Source organism: Trichosurus vulpecula, chromosome 2 (genome assembly GCF_011100635.1).
Source record: "Trichosurus vulpecula isolate mTriVul1 chromosome 2, mTriVul1.pri, whole genome shotgun sequence".
NCBI classification, from domain to species: domain Eukaryota; kingdom Metazoa; phylum Chordata; class Mammalia; order Diprotodontia; family Phalangeridae; genus Trichosurus; species Trichosurus vulpecula.
Genome location: NC_050574.1, coordinates 401,478,685 through 401,502,449, shown reverse-complemented (window position 1 = coordinate 401,502,449; position 23,765 = coordinate 401,478,685). Strand labels below are relative to the sequence as shown.

General features: G+C 39.0%; 1 protein-coding gene across 4 annotated transcripts in view; it reads left to right on the top strand.

Annotated features, from left to right (window-relative positions):
- Window positions 1–581: 581 nt before the first annotated feature.
- PRKX (protein kinase X-linked) overlaps window positions 582–23,765 on the top strand; it is a 143,459-nt gene continuing 120,275 nt past the window's right edge. For all 4 annotated transcript variants that reach the window (XM_036746015.1, XM_036746018.1, XM_036746017.1 and 1 more), the window contains exon 1: window positions 582–904. In XM_036746015.1, the coding sequence (XP_036601910.1) occupies window positions 661–904 (244 nt within the window). In that variant the 5' untranslated portion in view covers window positions 582–660. The remainder of the gene's footprint in view (window positions 905–23,765) is intronic.

Below are 23,765 nucleotides of genomic sequence, written 5' to 3'. Positions count from 1 at the left end.
TACCGCCTCCTTCTCCTCCTCCCCTGGGACTTCAAGTTATTACCTCCTCCTCCTCTAAGAGATCAGACTCCAGCTGCTTTCTCTGCTCTCTCTCTTTGCTATTTAATTAAGAAGAGTCCGCCCGGGCACTTGGCCCTGTCCTATTGTTCGCCGCTGCCGCGGTTTGCAGGCTCGGCTGCCCCGGGCAGGGCTGGGGTTGTGTAGGGCGGGGTGGGTGTGGGAAGGAGTGAGCCTCCGAGCAATGGGGCGAGATGCAAAGGAGCCCCGCGGAGGCCGGAGCAGGCAGTTCCGATGCTACCGCTCCAGCTAGGCTGTCCGCGGCCAAGGGCAAAGGGTTGCTGATCAAAGTCCCCGGGAAAGTGCACCGAGGCCGCGTCCCGGAAAGCTAGAGAGAGAAAGTTTGTGTGCGTGCGCGTGTGAGTGTGTGTTTGAGTGTGTGTTGTGGGCACGCACCTCCCCTCCCCCGCCGTGCCGGGCTGGCGGGGGGGGCGGAAAGCCAGCCGCGCCCCCTCCATCATCCCTCTTCCCACCCTTCCCCCAGATGTGCTGAGAGGCACCAGGAGGGAGGAGGAGGAGGAGGAAGAGGAGGAGGAGGAGGAGGAAAAGCAGGAGGACCCGGCTTCTGGCTTGTGTTTTCTGACTTTCCCCATCCTACCACCCATGGAGGCTGCCGGGTCCTCGGCGAAAGCCGCCAAGGTCGGGGCAGGAAACGGGGGCAGCGAAGGGAGTCCTCCTCCTCCTCCTCCCCCTCCCCCTCCCCCTCCGGCTCCTCCGGGGTCCGCAGGGTCGGGGGATTCGGAGCCCGCCGATTCCTCGAGCCCCGTGGCGGGCCCGGGCTCCCTGGCGCCGTCGCCCGAGCTTCCCGCTTACAAGCTACAGGACTTCGATACGTTGGCTACCGTGGGTGAGTTTCTCTTCTGGGAGCCGCGGGAGGTCGGGGATGGATGAGGAGGAGATGGGCTGAGGGGCCGGAGCTGTGCGCACAGAGTGGCCTTAGGTTCCTCCAACCCCCCCCGCCCCCCCACCCCATCCCGGGCGTTTAATTCAAACAAAGGCACTCTGTGTTTGTGGAACCGTCAAGCCCGCGGCTGCCGCCCCTTGTCGTAGCTCCCTAGGTAGTTTCACTTAATGGTGTGCAGCCAGACTGCGAGCCCAGAGCACCTCTCCTACCTGTGTGTGTGTGTGTGTGTGTGTGTGTTCTCCCCGGTGCTGCCTGGGACTTTGCCATACTGCTCTCCCCCTGGGCATGGCCGCAAAGAAAAGAGGCATCGGCTGTTGGTGTTTCAGATCATTGCAAAGCCTCTGGTCACCTCGAAGTTGGGAGATCTCCTTCCAAGAGCCACCACTTTCCTTCGGCCAACCTAGCATTTCTTGCAGGACACACAGTTGTTGCGTTCTGCCCGCTTCTATTTCTTTTCGAACTTAATTCGCTTCTTGGCCTTTCATGAACTGTCAGCTTTCAATAAACTTGATTTTTTGTTTTCTTCTGCCTTAAGACAAAACTCAGATGAGGACCCTTGTTATGTATTAACTGTGCAAGCATGTCTAGTAAAGGAGTGTGCATGTTAAATATTAAGGTATATGGTACAACATTTTTTAACCCATATCCACGTTATAGTGAAGAGGTGAGAGGCTAGTTAAGTTTTTAAAATGCTAGCCTGAAAGTGCCAGGTGTCACACCCTTTTTTTTGAAGGGGGAATTACATACCGACCAACATTTCAAGTACTCTTCCTTCATCTTGTTTATGTTGGCTTTCTCATCTTCTTATTTGGTTTTCATATTTTGTTTATGCTCTGGCTGTGTAGTATGGTATGGGCAGCTTGTAGGGTGGCAACCCAGAGTTCATTTATTTTCAGATAAGATTTGGACCCTTTGAAAGTACTTTGAGCTATGCCAATATGCTAATTCCAAACTGTTCACACGTTTATTGCATCACTCATAGTGCTCATTCTTTGCTAAGGGGACTGGGCTAAGAAGTTGATAGTAAGAGAAATCACGGGATAAAGTAACTTATTGTTGGTATTAGCTCCTTTTCAATCTAATCTTGCAATACAGAATGACTGGATTTGAAAGTTGGGGGTGGGGAACCTTAGAAATCATCTTGTCCAGTGCCTTTGTTTTACAGAAGAGGAATCAGCAATTCACAGAGAGGTCACATGTGACTTGCCCAAAGTCACACACAAGCTGGTTAATAGCAGAGCCAGGACTAGAATTCATAATGCCAGACTGTCATGCCAGCATTATTACTTTCCGGAGAGCAAAATTATAAATCAGTTTGGAAGATAGAGACTAGTCTGAAAGACATTCTAAAAGGTCATCTAGGGTTCCAGGTTAGAGGGCAGGCCTTTGAAAAAGATGGATTTGATTGTGGTAAGAGAGAGAAAAAGTTGCATTTATCCATAAACTAGTGATAGAGGCAGCTCATATTTTTACCTTCATTTTGCTTCCCCCAAAGCTGATTGAAAACATGAATGACAGTTTGGGTGGATGAACAAGACAGCTGTATGGATTTGTATGTGTGTGCTGGGAGACAGAAGGAGGACCTATGGGCCAAAATGACCTCTAGTCAGCAGTTAATACTGGAGAGGAGTCAGAGATGTAGGGATCACAGCACATGCCAATGAGGGTCTTTGACTGGCAAGGGAACCTTGAAGATATTAAAATCATGTAGTGTTAGAGCTGCAAGAAATCTTAAGAATCATCAGGTTCAGGTTCCTTATTTTACTTATAAGGAAATATTCACAGAGATGTGAATTATGAGCTTAACAGTTTACTTAGTGGCAGAGCCAAGATCAGAACCCAAACCTCCTAATACCTGCTTCATGTGCTTTGCCTCTATTCTACCACTCTTTTTATTGTTTCTGTTTTAAGGTGCACTGAGGCTGAACCAGGTTGATGTGGGTTGCAGAGTTAATGTATTCTGTTCATGATATGTAATCACATGGTATAGAACAGGAGTAAGCCAGCAGAAATGTACCCTGAAGAAGGGATTTCTGTTTAGAACCCTTTGGAACACTAGGGGCATCTCTTCTGCTTATGTCTAGGCTAGCACTTCCCTCCACCTTCTATATACATATAATCTCTACCTAGTAGAACATAGACTTCTTGGGGTCAAAGAGTTTTGATTTTCATTTTGCATTCCTAGCACAAACCTGACATGTGGTAAGTGCTTAATAAATGCTTGTTGAATTATATTGAATAGCATAAGTACTTTTAGACACTTTTATTTTAAAACCTGGGCCAATCTTGATATAAAGGCTAATGATTTGGGAGAATCATGCACAAATTCTTGACAGTTATTGGAGGCGAAGGTTAGAGAATGACTTCAAAGTGGGCTCCAGAGAGCTTGGAATACCCAGGTTTCATACACATGTAACTAACTAGGCCTAGAAGGGTACCTGAAGAAGTGTGCACATATACAAATATATAAAATAAAACATCAATTGGCTTTCTTTTCTTTTTTTGTCCAGGAAAACAACATTTCCTAAACGAATTTCCTCTTTCAAATGTTTCCTTCTTGCTTACTTAAAACTTTTCCTATTTTAAAAATATTTAAAAATATCACATAAGACACACTTAAGTGAAATGATGAATCACCATCAAGTATATCTGATCTAAAATTGTAAGCTCTCTTACATACTATTTCAGAAAGTTAGCTGTATAGTAACTCATTATTAGGCTGAGACAAAATGACTCCTAACATAAGTTACAGAAAAACTCTTAGAGGACATAGAAAGCTGGAATAAGAAAAAGCAAAAGAAAACAAAAATCAGAGGTTGTAAGTTATCTAGGCCAACCCATATTGTGGAAGATTTTGTCCATAATATCTAGCAAATGTTCATCCACCTGCCTCTTGAAGCTCTCCAGTGATGGAGAGTCCGTAATCTTTTGTAGTAGCCTAATTTAATTTTGGATAGTGCTAATTTGTTAGACAATGTTTACCTATAATGAGCCACATTCTGTCTCCAGCTCCTTGCACCCATTACTGATAGTTTGTCTTTCTGGGGCTAAGCAAAATAACTCAAATCCAGCTTCCCTGTGGCAGCTCTTTAGATATCTTCTCTGAAGATTTATCTTACTTCTATATGCTAAGTATCTCCAGTTCCTTCAGTGTAACCTTGTAGGCATGGTATTTTGTCATCTCACCAACTTAGTCACCCTCCTCTGCACATGTTCCACTTTGTTAATGGTCTTTGAAGTCCATTGTCCAGTTCTCCAACATGAACAATTCACTTTAGTGAAACTAGTCTCCTTAGGCAATTTATGGTCATGGAGAGTTATTTAGGACCTTGAATAGGTTAAATTGCTTGACAGAGTGACAATTTGTCAGTTTGTACTTGGATCCTGGTCTTCCTAGTTCAGAGGTCAGTTCTCTCTCTGCTGTGCCAACACTGCATCTCTGTAAATCTTGAAGCGCTATGTAAATGAGTTATTTTCCTGGCTTTTATTGAGCTTTCTTTTTCTATGTATATTCTATGGATTTCGTATTTGTTTCCTGGTACACTATGATTTAGTATTTATTTTATGTTGTTCATAGGATCAGAGGCAGTGTGTGTGTGTGTGTGTGTGTGTGTGTGTGTGTGTGTGTGGTTATGTATAGTGGATAGAGAAATTTTGACTAATAGCTGGTGTGAGGATGGAGATTTAAACCCTGACTCCAATGCTAGTGTTCTTTTCTGTTATATATATTGCACTTGCCCTCCTGAGGGTAGATTTAATAGAGTATATAGACAGAACTTCTGATGAATGTTGAAGGATCTATGGAATTTGTAGAGGCAAACAGATAGGCATTGCCTGGAAGGGAAATAGCATGAACAAGGGAACAGAGGCAGGATTAAGTATGTTTAAGTACGGTTTGAAGTCTGCCTTTTAACACTTAACTTGGCTGTGTGACCCTGGGCAAAGCATTACCCTTGGTAAATGAAGACTTTAAGTTTTAGAGAAGGTGGGTATGTCCTGGAGTTTCCTTGTCTGGGAGATCCCTTTACTAGTGAAATCACAGGTCTGTTGCCTATCCCTATGATAGCATTATAGCTCTGGGGTCTCTACCCTAGAAACTTATCTAGTACATTCTCCTTATTTTAGAAATGAGGGAATTGAGGTCTTGGGAAATTGAGTACCTTGCCCAAGATCATGCAGGGATTGAATATTTGGGCTCGGATTAGAACCTCTGAATACAGATTCTCCACTCCTGTTTGTACCATATTGCTATTCTCTAATCATGTTGTTTCTCGTATAGATTGGAAAATTGTTGAGGCCAACTAGACACTGAGTCATTTATATTTTGCATAGCTACTGAACACAATAGTCCATAGTCAATACTTGTTAATCTGATTTTTAAGTCATTGTCACGAAGAAGACTTGTATAAGGGAAGTAGCATAAAGATGTCATCAGACTTGTGTGTCTGGAAAATATGTGGGATGATTGTAATGCAAGGAATAACTGGTCAGCATGTGTGTGTGTAATATTCATGTGATGTCAAGCGATCTAAGAGGAAGATCGTTAATATTAGCTCTCTCTTGTGCCCTCCCAAACTCCCCTCTCCTCCCTGTTCCCTAACCCTCCCACCCCTAGCTTAGAGGATGTAGATGAGAGAATCACAGTTCAATTGAGTTGCTCCATGACTGTTTGAAGAAATGCCCACATTGATGAGGTCACGGATTCATCCAAGTATTGAAACCACAGTTTACCTTGGCACAGTTGGTCACACAGATCTGCCAGTGGTAAATTTTTTTTTGTTTTTTGTTTTCTTTCTACTTCATTAGTCAGCCAGGCTAGAAGGTAGAATTACTAAAGGAACTAAAGATAGCATTAAGGTTACAAAAGGTTACAACTCTTCTCTGACATCTCATTCTCCATTCCCATGTCCTCTCAGTTAGGTAGAACATAAAATGGAATTTTCTCTTATGTTGTTTCTTTTAGTATTTGTGAGCTGAAGCTAAAAATATTGCATTTGCATATGTATACAATTATCAATCACAAATATATATGTATATAACACACCTACATGTACATATACCTACATACATACTTTGGCATTCAAAGCCTTTCATAACCTAGCCCCCCGCCTGCCTTTCCAGTCTTCTTACACCTTACTCCCCAACGGGTACTCTGATCCAGTGACACTGGTTTCCTGGGTGCTGTATGAACAAGATACTCCACCTTTGGGCTCCGTATTCTTTTATCCCTAGGCTGAAACATCCTCCTTTCTCTGCTCCTACTTGCTGATCTCCTTGGCTTCCTTTTAAGTCTGTATTAAATCTCACCTTCTACAAGAACCGTTCCTCAACCCCTCTTAATTCCAGTGCCTTCCCACTGTTAATTTTCCCCTATTTATCCTGTATATAGCTTGTTTTGTATATATTTGTTTGCATGGTGGTGCCCTCATTAGATTGTAAAGTCCTTCAGGCCAGGGACTGTCTTTTGCCTCTTTGTATCCCCAGTGCTTAGCACTTAGTAGGCACTTAATAAATGTTTATTGATTGATTGATTTCTCTATATAGTTGCTATTTTTGTGGTAATGGCTACTACGTTATGTTAAGCACATACACAAAAAATAGTTAAGAGCTGACTGAAACCTCCCTCAATCTTGACTTCAAGGTACTTCAAGTCTGGTAGAAAAAAAAATAGCATCTATGGAATCCTGGGATTTTCATTACAAACCAGTGCCTTTTTTCTACGACGCTATGCTTCTGGTGTATGTCTTTTAAACCCAGTTATGGATCTCTCCTCGGCCTTCAATAAATTACACTGTTAAATTATACTCCAGGGATTCGTTACTTTTAATTTTGAGTTGAAAAAGGTAAGGTTTTTTTTTTTAATACATTATGCCTCTTTGCCATATGTGTGGATTTGATGTTGCTTGAAGGCGGAGTAGAAAAGTTGTTTCTATGTTTGTGATTTTTGAGAGGCTAAAGGAAAGTCTTTTACCCCAAATACCCCACCATTAGAGAATCACTTCTTTTGGAGTAAATATTTTGTTCACCCATCAGTTCAATTTTAAAAGGCATATGCTTCTGGTGGGGGGTAGTGAATTGTTAGTAGTTAAGAGTGGATTTATTGAATTTATTGAAAGGCTACTACATACCACATCCTGGGAATACCAAGACAGAAATAAAACAGTCCCTGTTATTAGTCAAGGAGCCTACATACATAAAAATACATAATTAGGTAATATTTGGTGGGGAAGACACTAGAAACAAGCAAAAGTCTCATGTAGAAGGTGGTACCTGAGCTAAGTTTTGAAGAAATCAGGGCATTTTATGACTTGAAGAAGAAGGGAGAGCCCCTGTTTCCAGGCAGGGAGACAATATGGGGTAGAGGCACAGGGACAGGACTTGGTGTGTTCTGTGTGACAAACAGCAAAAAAGTCGGTTTGGCCACACTGGAGTGTGGGAAGGAGCATAATGTATAAAAATCTGAGAAAGGCTTGCTTTTTCTTCTTGCTTAAAAGGAGTCACAGCAGCACAAAGCATAAACTGAATGATTTAAAGAGTAGGAAGGAGAGTTTGAAATGCTCTCATTGGGTAAATGGAGATATCATGGTTTAGTAGGGAAGAACTTTTAATTTAGAGTTAAAGGATTTGGGTTTGAATCTTGTTTCTGCTACATATTAACTGACAGTTTATAGCAAAGACACTTAACCTTTCTAAGCCTCAGTTTCCTCATCTTTAAAATGAGAGTTTTGGACCAAATGACCTGAGGGTCCCCCAGTGCTAAATTAATGAGGTAGTTTGGCTGTTGACTTCAAGAGACTTGTAGTTGAGTTAAGGGAGACAATATAAACAATTGGGACCAAGGTAATGGGGCCAGGAAGTCAAGTGTTGGAACTTGGGTTAATTTAAAAGGGCCTAATATTCCAGATTTGGGGAACGATATGAATAAAGACACAAAATTTGGACTGTGAATGGTATGTTTATGGGAACAAACCTATGTGACTAAAGAAGATCATTCATGTTGGAGGGCACTTCATTGACTGGGGAAGATGAAAAAGCTTTCAACTACTCTATAATTTTGGGAACATACATTAAAACTGGAAGGGACCTGAGAGGTCATCTAGGCCACTGGTGTCAAGCTCAATAGAAATGATCTCTCAGGGCTGCATATTGATTTAGAAGATCATAAATTAATATTTTCTATGCTGTATTGTATTTTTATTTATTTTATGAAACATTTTCCCAATTACATTTTAATCTGGTTCAGGCCACGCTGGAGAGTTTTGCTGGCCGAATTTGATACCTGTGATGTAGTAAAAACTCTTCATTTTGTAGATGGGAGAACAGAGAGACAGGACATTAAGTGGCTAAGTCTTTTTTTTTTTTTTTGCTCCATACTATCCAAGTACAGGTTCTCCTGTAGAGAGTAAAACTACATATTTTGGAGGGAAGTCCAGTCTGAATGAGTGAAAAGGCTGATAATAGTATTTGTAGTATTTTGGAATTTAGAGCTGGAAAGGACCTTAGATAATTTAGTTCTACATCTTGGTTTTATAGATGTGGAAACTCAAGCACAAAGAGATTTTGACATTCCCAAGGTCAGAAAGCTTGTCTAGAACCAAGCTCACTTATCTCTTAAGTCATCTAGGTGACACATTGGAGAGATAGAGTGCTGGGCCTGGACTCAGGAAGACCTGAGTTCGAATATGGTTTCAGACACTTTATTAGCTGTGTGACCCTGGGCAAGTCACTAAACCTCTGTCTTCCTCAGTTTCTTAAACTGTAAAATGGAGATAATGGCACCTATCTCCCATGGTTGTTATGAAGATCAAGTGAGATAATAATTATAAAACACAGCACAGTGCCTGACAAACATAGTAGGTGTTTAATACATGCTCATTCTCCTCTTCCTGCCCCCCCCCCCCCACCCCATGCTATCATTGATATACTATACTTTTAGGGAAATGGTTACTTTAATTTTTTGCTTTTTTAAACTTTTTACTTTTTTTACTTACTTTTTCAAGTGTATATAATAACAAACTGTTAAGTGTTTTATAGGTAGAAGCATTTGCTTTTGTGAATAGTCAAGTATACTGTTCCTAAGCTTGTTATATGTAAATTTGCGAAAAAACAGTTTGCATTGACAACATTTTTGACATACTTAAAATAGTTCTTTTTTCATAGTTTAATAATCCTCTTTACAATTTTGGTTTGGCCTAATTCTTTTATTAGCAAACAAATTTCTCATCTTTGAGTTTGAAGTTCATCTTTTCACTAATCAAAATTATTACAATTCAGTGACTTGAGTTTAAATTATTAAAGTTTTACTATATGCACTTGTTGAATAATCAACTGATATATCAGTGGGCCCAGGATATGTGGAATCAGAAGACTCAGGTTCAAATTTTGCTGCTACTCATTGCTTATTTAACGTTGATTCAACATAACATTTAACCTCATCTATGTCTGTTTCTTTATCTATAAAATTAGGGAGTTGAATCTGCCTATCATGAACCATGGTACTAGATTGGCTATAAAGCCTTTGATCCCTTACAGACTTTGATCGCAGATAGCCTTTCAAAATGTTTTTACATGAATTATCTAATCTGATGAGTGGATATTTGGTGTAATGAATAGACAGCTGGCTTTGCCTCTTACACAGACTGTATTGTTCCCCCAAAACTTTCTTTATATTTTTAGTTGTAAGGCAACTGCTTATCTACATTGGTAAACGGATTTTACTCCCAAAACAAATAAACTAAAATGTTATTTAGTGCATATATATGTATATATATATACATATATATAATATTTTATACTGAATATATACATGAGAGGTATTACTGCTTAGAACTGAGCTGAACTTTTTATTTAGTCTGGTGATAAGACTGGTAAGACAGCTGATGTTGCATGAATAGATGTCTAATTGAGTTTTTTGACTACTTAGTTTCTCATATAGTGCCATAGAAACAGAGACCTCAAAAGATGAGGCAAAAGGGAAGACTCAATGAATAGAAGCCCAGCAGCTTTTTAATCTGTGTTCCAGTCGCCTCTTCCTTCCTCTTTTCTTGTTCCCATTCCTACTCAAAGGAAAGATGGAGAAAATAAGTAAGAGAAAAGAGATGCTGTTTTTGAAAGGAATTTTGAAATGGAAAATGGTTGCTTAGGATGCTACTGAGATTTCTGTAGAAAAGACCCCCCCCCCCCACCCCAACTTCCTTTTGCCTGGAGAGCATGTCCCTGGTATTGGAACTCAAAATGTGTTTTCCCGTTGAAACGGTGGTGTAAGTGATGGTTAGATATAGATGAAATCACAGAGTAATGTCGTTCTGTTAACGAAGTTGATAAATTATAGCAATAAGCTTGGTTTTTTGAAACTGTGTTACTAGAAATACAAATTACAGGTTCAATAGGATGTCCTAGAACACAAACTCCCTTCTCCCTGTTTTTTGGTGGGACATTCCTTTCCTTCCCCTCTGGAGAAAGTAAGGCTGTGTGTAGTTCCTTGATTTTTCTTTTCCCACGCTTAGAGGGACCTTTGCTTTTCTCAGGACAATCACCTACCCAGTGTCATGAGTGATCTAGGCCTGCCAGGGTTCTTCTTTCACTTCTACTATTGGTGACCTTGGTTATGTGAGCCTTAGGAAAATGTTCTTTCCCTAAGCCAGGCCTGGACTGTGACCCACTTTTGAGAGCTAGTATTTGAGAGAATGCAATTCCTGCCTTCATAGTAGGCTCTGCTTAAGGTGACCCTGTGCTGAAGAAACTGGTATCACTATTATTTTTAGCATACTGTAAGTATATTATGGGTAAGACAGAGGAATAAAAGGGTAGCCTTGCCCCTGTGAGGGGTACAGTTTCAGTATGTATTAGGCTTTTGTGGACTAACCTAGGTAGCAAACCATTGTCTGAAATAATGGAGTTTTGCATCCATTCCCCCTAAGAAACAAAAGATTTGCTTATAAAATTGAGAACTATCCTTTACATCAAGTCAAATCAGCAAGCATTTCTTAATTACCTGTCATGTTCTAGGCGCTGTGCTAAGTGCTACAAGTACAAGGATGATTCATTTGACATATTTTGCCTCTATAAAATTTCATAGCTGGGGAGGAAAGTTGATTTTATTGTATTCAACTATAATACATCTTTGCAAATTGAATAGTAAATACTGGCATAGATCAGTCTTCTCTTTCATTTCTCTTTGTTTGGATGTATATTTTCTCTCGTGGTTTCTGATAGCTTCAGATCATTGAATTTTGGTCATTTAATCCAGTCTCTACTCTAAACATGAACCTTTTTTACAGCATCCCACCTCTGTTGGGGTGTTGTGGAAAAGTACTGGGATTTAAAGTTAGTGCACAGTACTTGGACTTCTGTGATCTCAGGGAAGTCATTTCTTTTCTCTGGGTTTGACTTTCTTCATCTGTAGAATGAGGGAGTTGGACTAGATGAGGTTCCTTCTAGCTGTTAATCTGTGACCCTGTGAGTGCAGAACTAATTATCACCTACTTTTGGTTATAGGGATTTACTACCTATCAAAGTAGCCCATTCCATTTTAACCTTATAACTTTTAAGGAAAGGGGGAGAAAAAATTTCCCTTTTACATATCCTGTGCCTTTTTAAAAAAAATATGTCCCTTTGGCTTACTATCTATGGAAAGTAGTAAAGTGGATTGTTTTTGCTTCAAAGGGCTGAAGAATATTGTAGAAGGTAGCATGCGTGCCACATATCCAGTTACCTCTGTCACTCTTGACATCCTTCCAGTCTTTTGTTTCTTTCTCTTCCATTTCATTCATTGCATTGACTTAGAAGTTTCTTTCTCTTCCAGTCATTGATTACTTTCACTTTTCTATGCCCAGATGCCCCTTTAAGTCTTTTGTTTATTGAGAAGATCTAGCACACCAGTGGGGAATCTGGGACCTGGAGGCCACGTGTGGCCCTCTACCTCAAGGTGGCCCTTTCAGGGAATCCAAACTTCACAGAACAAATCCCAGGATTTGTTTGGGTTCCGTCAAAGGGCCACCTTGAAGACCTAGAGAGCCACCCACATAGGGCCTCCAGGCTGCAGGTTCCCTATCCCTGGTCTAGCAATTACTCAGATACTAAGTTTATTTTCTTGAGGGAGAAATAAAATCTTACAGTGAAACTCATCTCTTAGCTCCCTGAGAAGGTATGGTTAGCATTATAGTTCTGAAGTGCTTATATTCTATTCAGAACCAAGTTTAACTGAATGGTACTAATATGAACTTTGAGCAGGTTGGTTAATGAAAGCTAGTGTTGTCATTGTGGATAGATGATTGGTCCTGAAGTAATGAAAACCTGTGTTCTAGTCCTGTCTCTGACACATACTAGCTGGCAAACCACTTAACTTCTCAGTTAACTTCTAAACCATTTAACTTCGCAGGCAATTCTCTAATACTGTGTTAAGAGGAATTAGTGATCTGGACTAGTAGAGGAAGACCAGTTTCCACATTTCGAATTATTTCAGACCATTTTTTAGTAGTTAGGACTATTAGCTGGCTCTTTTCATGGAGTAAAGATTTTTTACACAGAAATCATAGGAGTAGTGCTGGTTAATAATATTTTAAAATACGTTTTTATTGCTGTCTGCTGTTTATTGCTGTCTTCTGTCATCATAGTTATTCCAAGTATCTGTTCCCCTCCCAGAGAACCATCCCAGGAAACAAACAAACAAAATTTTTTTGAGAGGGAGAAAAAAATCAACATAGTTGGTCATTAAAAATGTCTGAAAAACATGTTTGTCATGTAATACCTGTGGACCTCTCACTTCCTGGAAGGAATGAGTTGTGAGTGTCTTCTCATATCTCTTCAATTGAGTCCTGCTTGGTTTTTATAATTGCGTTATGTTCACTTTTGATTTTTTTTTGGTGGGTAGTTCTTTGCATTTATATTGTTGTAGTTACTGTATATATTGTTTTCTTGGCTCTGCTTACTTCACTTTGCATCAGTCATAAGGATCTTTCCATCTTTCACATACATCTTTTTGCAGCACAATAAAATCCCATTACATTCTTGTACCACAATTTGTTTATCTATTCCCCAGTTGACTTTGTTTCCAAATTTTAGCTGTCTCAGGAAGTGCTAGTGTATATATTTCGGTGTATGTGGGGGCTTTCTTTTTACTAATGGTTTTCTTGGGGGGCATATAACCAATAATGGAGTCTCTGGTGCAGAGAGTTTTTAAATATTTCAAATAATGTAATTTTTTTTCATAATTCCAAATTGCTTTCTAAAACAATTGTACTGTTTCATAGCTGTACCAACAGTGAATTACTGTCTATCATTCCACCTCTATATCAACATTTATAATTCCCTTTTTTTGTCATTTTATTTTTCCAGTTTGCAGGGTGTGAGATGAGACTTCAGGGCTGTTTGGATTTGCATTTCTCTTATTAGTGACTTGGAGTACTCTTTCAGGCATTTGTGAATATTTTGCTGTTCTTTTGAGAAATGTTTGTTCATATCCTCTGACTAATTTATCTGTTAGAGAATGGCTATTAATCATGTATTTATACACACCTATTTCTATAATATATACACATGCAAATAGATTATGTATATATTTTGGATTCTAAACCCTTATCAGAGGAATTTGATACAAAGGTTCCCCCCCCCCACCCCATTTGTCCCTTCTTTTCTTAGGTGCATTAACTTTGTATGAAAGTTTTTAAGTTTCAAGTAATTGAATTTATTATTTTATCTTATGTAATTGCATTTATCTCTTATTTGGTTAAGAATACATCTATTCCCCATAGCTTTGAAAAGTATATGATCTATTTCTGGTCTATTTTTTTATGGCATTATCTTTAATATTACGGTCACATAACCACTTAGAATGTTTTGTGAATATGGTGTAAGGTGTTGGTCAAAGCCTAATTTCTATTAGACTGCTTTCCAGTTTTTCTAGAAGTTTTTTATCATATAGGGAGTTTTTTCTTAGGTAATTTGTATTTTCTATTTTATCAAACACTAGGTTATTGAGTTCGTTTGTTTCTGATTTTCCCATGACTAGTCTATTCCATTCTTTGTCCATTTTTAACCATCATGAAATGGTTATGGTGATTTCTGCTTTGTAATATAGTTTGGGGTCTGGAAGTGCTTTTCCTCCCTTGTTCCTACTTCTTTTCATCATTTCTCTTGATATCCTAGATCTTTTTTTTTTCAAATGAATTTTGTTATTATTTTTATCAAGTTCTATAAAGTATCACTTTGGTAATTTTATTGGTATGACATTAAAAGTGTAAATTAACTTGGGTAGTATTGTCATTTTTGTTATGTTGACGTGGTCAAGCCATGAGCACTTCAGCTATTTAAGTTGTTCTTTATTTCTTTAAGGAACACTTTGTAATTAAATCTATATAAGTCTTTTTGTGTGCTTTGATAGGTTGATCCCCAGATATGTTATGCATTTTGTGGTTATTTGGGTGAGATTTCCCTTTCTATTATTGCTTCTTTTTTTTGTTATCATATAGAAATGTAGCTAATTTTTGAGGATTTGTTATGTAGCCTGAAATTTTGCTGAAACTTGTCTTGACTAGTCTCTTTGCTGATTCCCTAAACATTTTCAAGAAAATTATCAGTATTACAAAGCAGATAGGATAGTTATTAACCTTCTCTTTACCTATCTTTATTCCTTTAATTTATTTCTCTTGTCTTATTGCTGTTGCTAGCATTTCCAGAACCATATCAAATAGTAGTAAGGGACTAGGCATCCTTCCTTTACTACTGTATTTGTTGGAAAAGTTTCTAGTATATCTTCATTGCATATGATTCTTGCTTTTGGTTTTAGGTAGATACTTTATATGATATTAAAAAAAAGTCCCTTTGTGCCTATACTTTGTAAGGTTTTTAGCATAAAAGTCAAGGACTTTTTCTATATCTGTTGTTATGGCCATGTAGTTTAGGCTGTTTTGGTTTTTAATATGATTAGTTATGTTGATTGTTTTCCTAATATTGAACTATTCTTGCTATTAAACCGTCCTTGCATTGTTGGTGGAAATCTTACTTGGTCATAATGAATGATTTCTTGGATAAATCACTGTAGTCTTTTTGGCAGGATTTTCTTTAAGGCTTTTGAGTAAATGTTCGTTAATGATACCGGTTTATAATTCTCTTTCTGAATTTTATCTTTCCCTACTTTAGGCATTAAGACTATATTTGTCTTATAAAAGGATTTTGGTAGGATGCTTTCTTTCTCAATATTTTTGAGAATAATTCATGAAGCATAGGTACTAACGGTTCTCTAAACGTTTAAATTCTCCTGTGAACTTCTAGGGATGAGGGGTTTTTTTCTTTGGTAGTTTCTGTACAGATAGAATTATTTCCTTTCCTGAGACTGGGTTATTTAAGATCTGTATCTGTCCTTCTGCACTGGACTATAGGGTTGTGTATTGTTGCAAGTCCCTACAGGTATGTCTAATCTGTGTGTCTGCCAGTGAAACCTTGTTGTTAGTAGTCTAGGATGTGGGGGAGGGTTACTGAGTGAGCTTGGGGCAGTGAGCTCCAATTCCTGGTTTTTTTGTTTTTTTTTTTTCTTAATTTTTTGGGGGATTCTGGATGTTTTAGACCTTGGAGACAGCTGAAGTTACTTTATCTTTGGTGCATAAATTCTGTTTTGGAGAGGTTTGAGATGTTGTAGGGGATCAGAGAAAATGTCTAGTTTTCCATCTTGCTTACATGACCTGATTAATAATATTTTGTTGGAAAACAAATCATCAGATTTAAAAGCTGTCGATTCTTTTATTCCCTCTTTTCTAAGTTACCTTGATAGAACTCATAGTTTTGCAATTTCAGAACTGGACAGATCCTTAGAGATTGTCAGTCTGACTATTTAATCTTACAGATGAAGAAACAGAGACCCAGGAGAGTTGTGGGTTGCTCAATGATTTATTGCTAGTTAGTGAAAGAACCTGAATGAAAATTGAGGTCTTTTGGCTTTCAAGCCAATGTTGGTTTTTCCATTATGCCATATTATAGAGCCAATAGCATTTTGTATGGTACATCTGATTACCATGTAAGAATGTTTTAAAGGTGTTGCTCTAAATCTCATAGGCAGAGATTTTGAGCACTTGACACATATTACTGTCTTTGTGGATAATAACCTCCCACTACCTGTTTTTTTTGTTCTCTATCCTTAGATTGATCAATCACTGGCACTGTAAGAGTGTGCTATTAATTCTAATTCCTGGTTCTTTCATCCCCATTCTCTTCAACTCTGCCTCACCCATGTCCTACTCAAGCCCTGCCCATTCTTGGAATTTCCATTACATAGTAAACAAACTAGCCTTCTTTAGGGATCACTGTGTCTTGTATTCCTTCCATCTACTACTTCTTTTTGAGATCTGGCTCCATGCTGATGAAACTGCATCCCTAGCTATTTTCTCTAGCACTGACTGTATCTTCCCTCAATCCTCCTTCCAATACTGGAGGAGAAGGTACTGCTTGTTTCCCACTGCCACTTCCAGACCCTCCCTTTGTTGAAATCACCTAGGCACTTCTCCTCCTTGGAAGTTCATATTATTAAAATTTTTCATCAAATCTATGTCATGGTGGCTGTTGTGTCATAGCCCTCAAGTCATTTTCACACCTTTCTCAAGAAGTTTAGCACCTGGCTTGCCTTTTCTCCCCTTGCCCCCAACTCTTACACTAGAGAACTTCAATAACTATGCTTCTTCAAAATTTCTAACCTTCCAGTTCTCTTTAAATTCCAGGATCCACTCCCTCCTTGGTCACACACAGGCATAGTCATACCCTAGACCTTATTCACATGTGTTCTACTTCCTTAATTAACTAACAAGGATAACAAACAACAACTCCAACATTCTTCAGTATGACCATAACCTCTTGTTACTCCTTCTTTCCCTACATCTCACCCCTCCTAAACCCATAGGTTGCTCTCATCTTTACTTCTTATCAGTCCATCTCTGAGTAGTTTACATAGATCTCTGCTCTAACTATAGTTTACTTCTTTCCTAATCTTGATCTCTACTATCCTCTTTTCTTAAGTTCCCTTTCCTCTTTGCCCTATAGCTACTAATCTCTTGCCAAACCTCAGCCCTGAATTACTACCACATTCATCTCCTCCACTCCTACTCACATGTAGCTTAATAGTAGTGGAGAACATAACCATGCTGAATGGCAATTACATTATAAATTTATCTGATCTAACCTCAGATGTGCCCTCACTGCAACAAGGACATTCTTTTATTCCTCTCTAGTTGGTTCCCTGTCTCACTGGCCACAGAAGTTATTCTAGACCTTCCCTTCTCTCCTCAGTCATTGTATATTGTCCCCATCTTAATTTCTCTCAGCTGAAGAGATGGCCGTTGAATGTGAACTCTCTTGTTTCTTCTGTCTCAAAACTCCTTGACGTTCCTGCCTCCACCATAAGTTTCTTCTCCTTTCCCTGCCTTTAACAAAGAGGTGGCCCTTTTCCTACATCAGCACTTCCACCTGCCCTTTATCCTTCCCCGTATATTGTCTATGTCAGATTGCAGTCCCATTCCCACTGTCTCTCAAATCTTCGACCTGTTTTCAGACATGCCCAAGTCTTACCTATCCTTAAAACCTTCACAAGATCCAGCCATCCACTCCTTGTATCTCACCTCTCTTACTTGGCCAAACTCCCAGGAAAAAAATAACAACAAAACCCTGTCTACTGAGCTCCACTTTCTTTCCTCTCACGCCTCGGGCCTTTGAACTCTGGCTTCTAAACTCATTACTCAGGTGAAACTTCTCTCTCCAGAGTTGCCAAAAATCCTCATAATTGACAAGTCTGATTATTTATTCTCAGACTTCATCCTTCTCAACCTATCAGCTGCATTTGGCATCATTGACCAGGTTCTCCTGGATCCTCTTTTTTTATTCCCCCTCTGGGTTTTAGTGATAATACTCTTTCCTGTATCTCTAACCTAGTAGCTCTTTCTCATTCTCCTTTGCTCCTCATAACTGTGGATGTTGCTTAAATCCTTTAGGAGTCCTCTCTTTTTTCTCAGTTCTCCCTCTTAGTGACCTCATCACCTCCTGTGAGTCTCATCATCTCTATGTAGATGACTGCTAGATCTTTATAACCAGCATTTTTTTGTCAAGGCCAGATCCCAGTCCACTGTATGTTTTCCTAATTTGAGGTTACTAAAAGCCTACCTGCCAAATATATCTTCTCCCACTGACCTACCATGGCACTAGACCCTGGACAATTATCTTGAAAAACATAAGGGTTACTTCTTTGGTAATCAAAAAGAAGTTGAAGCCATTGTCTCCAGAAGGTTTCTGTTTAAGATTCACTTTAACTAGAAGAGAAAAAGATTTTATTATATCCTTCTCTCATCACCATTGTCAGATCCTCTATTTATTACCTACAAGCAGATAGCCTGGCTATGAGGTGATAGATAAATCTCATTTGGGGACAGGGTGGGGCATGGCCACAAAGCCTTGTGTGACCAGTCAGGGTACCAGGAGAAAGTGAGACTCTCAAGTTGGGCACCTCAGTTGGTACTTTGGAACCTTAGATAGCAACATCAGGAAATGAATTGTAGAATAAGGTATCTGGGACTGAGGTACTGGAAGAACAGAATTTTCAGTTTTGCCTGAGGCTGGACGCTATCATGGTTAGTAGTCACTGGAAGAGAAAGTTAAAAAACAAAACAAAACAAAACAAAAAACAAAACCCAATCCATTTAGCTCATCATTGCTATATTTGAGCATAAGACTTAGATTCTTAATAATGAGACTTTGAGAGCTGATCCGGAGTTGCAAGAGCCTAGTAGTCATGGTAGGAAAGTATTACTCCTTCTGACTCTGAAGAACAACTTTGTCTTTCTTCTCCTTATAATAACTTCATTGCAACACAGTTGTGGTGCCACCCCCTTTTGATTATTTAATGATCCACTGTGTTAGAGATGACTGTGATTTGAACTTGATTGGCTTTTGTCCCTTCTCCTGAGTCATAATTTTTCTTTCCATGATTGTTCTAAGAACCAGCTGATAACTCTTTTGCACACAATCCCTTTCTCTAGTGTACTCAACACTTCCAGACACACTTCAAGCAGTTGTGCCCATCTGCCACAGAACAGCTGGTAGCAGCAAGTGTTGGGAAAACAAGGCAGCTGTCACCTGCTCTCAAATTCTCTTTCTGTCTTTGCAATGCACTGTACTTGAACTGCTTTGAGAATTAAAAGACTACCTTCCTTGAAGGTAAATAAGAAATTTAAATAAAGTAAATAAGAAATTAAAAAAACATTGTAAAATTTGTGTAGGGATCAAAAAATGAAATCTTGATTCAGTTCTCCTTGAATTGCCCTACGATTATGACTTCTTATCATGTTCTTTCATGTTGTGGATCAGTGAAGTCCATTCTTTCCAGAGCTCTGTGTGTCTGGTTTTGAGGAATGCTACTACTTCACTTTCAAATAAATATAAAAACATACACAATCATACATATACTTTAATAGAACTGTTATTTCATCAATATTGGCCCTTCTGCTGTGATGCAGTTTGTAACCCAATCATACTTCATCTTTTGTGACTCTTTTCCATGTCTTCCCATAAATCTTCCATGGGGGATCCCTACAACATTCTAAAATCCTCCTTCTAAGCCTCTTGATTTATGGGTATCAGTGAAGTACAGCAGCTATCAATTCAATTCACCATGCATTTACTAAATGTCTGCAGTGTGACAGACACATAGGTGCAGGGTGCTGCACAGCTAAAGACAGATATTAAATAGCACCTTGCCCATCATTACCCTACATTCCACTGGGTGGGTGGTGTACACACATATAAATAAATACAAAATAATTTGTTATAGGATGGGATGGGGATATGGAGGATTATAAGAAGTGCCTTGAGTTTTGAACTAGGGATTACAAGAAAAAAGGTGAGTAGGGTAGAACATGTCAGGCAAAAAGGACAGCGTGGGCAAAAGCATGGAAGTAGGAGATGGAATGGAATGTTGTGGACTGTTTTGATTGGAAAATAGAACATGTTATGTAGACTAATGTGAAGACCTTTAAATGCCAAACCAAGGGGTATTTATTTTATCTTAGAGACAATAGGGAATCACTGAATCTCTTTGGTCAAGGGAATGACACGGTTAGTTAGGCCTGTGATTTAAGAATATCAGTCTTGTAGAAGATAAATTGGAGAGGGAGAGACTTGGATTGAGACAAGGAGATCAGTAGTCTAGGGGTTAGAGGTATGGTGGTGACCATAAGAATGAAGAGGAGATAAACATAATAGATTTGTGGAGGTAGGACTTGTAGGACCCAGCAATTAACTGGACGAGAGAACTGAGGGAGAGTGGAAAGTTGTATAACTTTGAGGTTTGGAACCTGGGTGACTGGAAACATGGTAGTGCCTTTATCAGATACCAGGAAGTTAGAAAGATGGGTAGATTTTGTGGGAGAAGCAATGAATACTATTCTGGGTGTGTTGAGTTGGAGATATGTGACAGAGATGTGGGACTGGTGCTCAGAAGAGAGATGAGGGCTATGTAGATTTTAAAATCCTCTTCCTAGAGCTGATAGTTGAACTCATGGAAACTGGTATCAGGATCTTTTTGTATACTCACGCCAAGAGGGCTAGGACATAGATAATGGATGATACAGAGTAGAGGATTGAGAAGGCATGACTGAATCTGAAGGACTGGTGTCATGAAAACCCAAAGAAGAGAGAATTAAGGAAAAGAAGGTGGTCAGTAGTGTCAGACACTATAATACAGAGGTCAGTACGATGTTGCATTTAGGAATTGGGAGAGACCAGTTTGGAAACCAAATTGCAAGGGCTTGAGAAGTAAGTGGGAGGTGAAGAAGTGGAGGTAAGGAGTGTATATTACTTTTTTTCCTAAGTGTTTGGCAGTGGAGGGGAGTAGTTATGGGGTGATTGTAGGAGAGGGGATGACAGGGCTGAATGAAGATTTTTTTTATTTTTTTGAAGGCTGGGGAAATGTGGGCATTTTTATAAGTAGTAGGAAAAAGCCGGTAGAGAAAGAGAGGGATGAGAGTGGGGAAGGAGAGGATCAAGGGGAACATGCTGCCAGAGGAAGTGAGTTTGAATGGGAATAAGGGAATAAATAAATGAGTAAGCCTTGACAAGGAGAAGAATCATTTCTTCTTCCAAGATTGAGAAAAAGCAAAAAAGACTGAGACGATATCTGAGGTATGAAATTGATGAATAGAGAAATCCCACAACAGATCACCTCAGTTTTCTCATGAAGTATGACATGAGTTCTTTTGCAAAGAGCCAGCGGAGCAATGGTGATGTAGGTATTTGCCATGTGGCACATAGTAAGCACTTAATTAGTAATTGCTGATTGGCTAGGGGCTTTGAGGTGGAAAAGGGATTTGCAATGGATGCGGTGGGAAGTTAAGTAGGGAGTTAATCAGGGAAGAGTGGAAGGATTTGTGGTTCAATCGTTATGGCCCTTTTGAGATCATATATCAGATTTGTAGTAGACTAATCAGCAGTGTTGTGTGACTTGTATTACAGTCATCAAATACAAAACACACATTTTTCAAATCTAAATAGACCCACTGTCTTCCTCCATTTCTGTGTCCAGTTCTCTCTCTCTCTCTCTCTCTCATACACACACACACACACACACACATACACATACATTAATCAATAAATAAAATAATAATAATAAATAAAAATACTGTATTTTTCATTTAACACATTTTTAAAATATTCTATTGATGGGGTTTAGGTCCCATAACCGACCTGAACCCCATCATTTAGTGTACATTAATATAACTTGTTTTTATTTGTTACCATGGAAAGGAACTTTCTGGCCTTTGACGTTGCTTCAGGGAGTCATTGTGGAGTAGTGAAAATACACTAGAATAATTGTCAAAAAGATTTTGCTTCTGGTCTCTTTTCCCCACTTATAAATATTGTCACTGTGGGCAAAATTCTGAATTTCTTTTAACTTTGGGTAAAATAGGGATAGCTTCTCTATTTTATAGAGGTTGTTTTAAGTATCAAGTATAATTGCTATATAAATACAATAGATTTTCTCGTCTGAACAGAGTATTCCAAATGATAAACATAAGTAATGACAGAGTCCCACTTTTCCCCCCACTTCTTTCCCATTTAGAGAAAGGGATGTAATGCATTAGATGAAAAATCTTTCCTGTTGACAAGCAACATGGCCATAATAGGAAGAATACTAGATCTGGAGGTAGGAGAGACTTGGGTTCAAAGTGTACAACTTTGAATAACTCACTTAACATGTCTGAACCTCTGTTTACCCAGGCGAAAAATGAAAATAAGAATATACATAGTGTATGTATTTATCTAATAGTTGTTGTGACCATCACATCAGATAATATATGTTAAAGCACTTTGAAATCCAGAGTCTTATATGTATGTCAGATATTACCAAATCATAGCTGTTCGAAGATAGCATAGAACACCCCTAATTCAAATAAGATGAATTAAAAAGTCATTTTAAGTTAGGTGTTTGGAACCGAGAATGCCTTTTTGCACCGACGCAGTGTTGTATGAATAGTGGTTATATTCTAGCTAGCTCTTTCCAACTCTGGTTTTACTCATGCTCTAACTTTGATAATTAAAGGTTACTATGAAAAATAGTAGACAAGAATATTGTTGCAATGCTAGTAATTAAGAAAAAACAATAACATTAAATAAGAGATGGATTTTTGTTCTTGATTCTGTGTTTGAGGAAAAGCAGGCTTAATGAAAGGAGACAAAAAAAAAGACTTCTAGTCACTTTCAAGGGCTTTAGAGATGGATCAGCATATTCATTACAAATTGTGTTATAATTTCATTGAAATACGCATTTCTTTTACCTTGATTTTAGATCATCACTAGCATTATACTTGTACTATCAACCAAGATTAGAATCTGGTTTTGGTTCTTAAATGGAGTGAAGAGAAATACAGAGAAATATAAAGATTTTTCCAGGAGAACAGGAATGGTAAGGGGAAAACAAGAAGGCTAAACAAGATGTTCATTATTTGAATTAAATTGTGTGAGTTCCTTTTTAGAATCTCCTCTTCCATATCACCTCTTTTAACTGCAGATGTCCCTCAAGATTCTCTCCTGGACCCCTTCCTCTTCTACCTCTCTACTGTTTCACTTGGCAGTCTCATCAACTCCCATGGATTTAGCCACTGTCTCAACGCTGATGATTCTTGAATACACCTAACCTGCCCTAGCCTCTTTGCTGACCTCTGGTTTCAAATTTCCAGTTGCCTTTCAAATATCTCACACTGGATGTCCAGTAGACATCTTAAACTCATATAAAACTGAACTGTCTTTCCCATTACACTCTCTCCCACCCCTAACTTACCTGTTACTATAGAAGGCAACACCATCTTCCCAGTCCCCCAGGTTCACAACCTAGGAGACATCCTTGAGGCCTCACTATCTCTCACCCTCCGTATTCAATCTGTTACTAAAGTTTGCCAGTTTCACCTTTACAACATCTCTCAAATATGCCCCTTTCTCTCCTCTGTCGCTACCACAACTCTAGGGCAGGCCCTTGTCACCTCACACCTGGACTACTGCAGTAACCTGCTTGGAGTCTGCCTGCCTCAAATCTCTTCCAGATCCAATTCATCCTCCATTCAGCAACTAAAGTGGTTTTCCCAAAGAGCAGATTCCACTCTGTCACCTCCTGTATTCAATAAACTCCAGTGACTCCCTATGGCTTCCAGGATCAAATACACTCTGTTTAGTGTTCAAAGTCCTTCATAACCTAGCCTCTTCTGCCTTTCTAGTCATTTTATACCTTACTCCCTTTCACGTACTTTTCAGTCCAATGACACTGATTTCCTTGCTGTTCCTG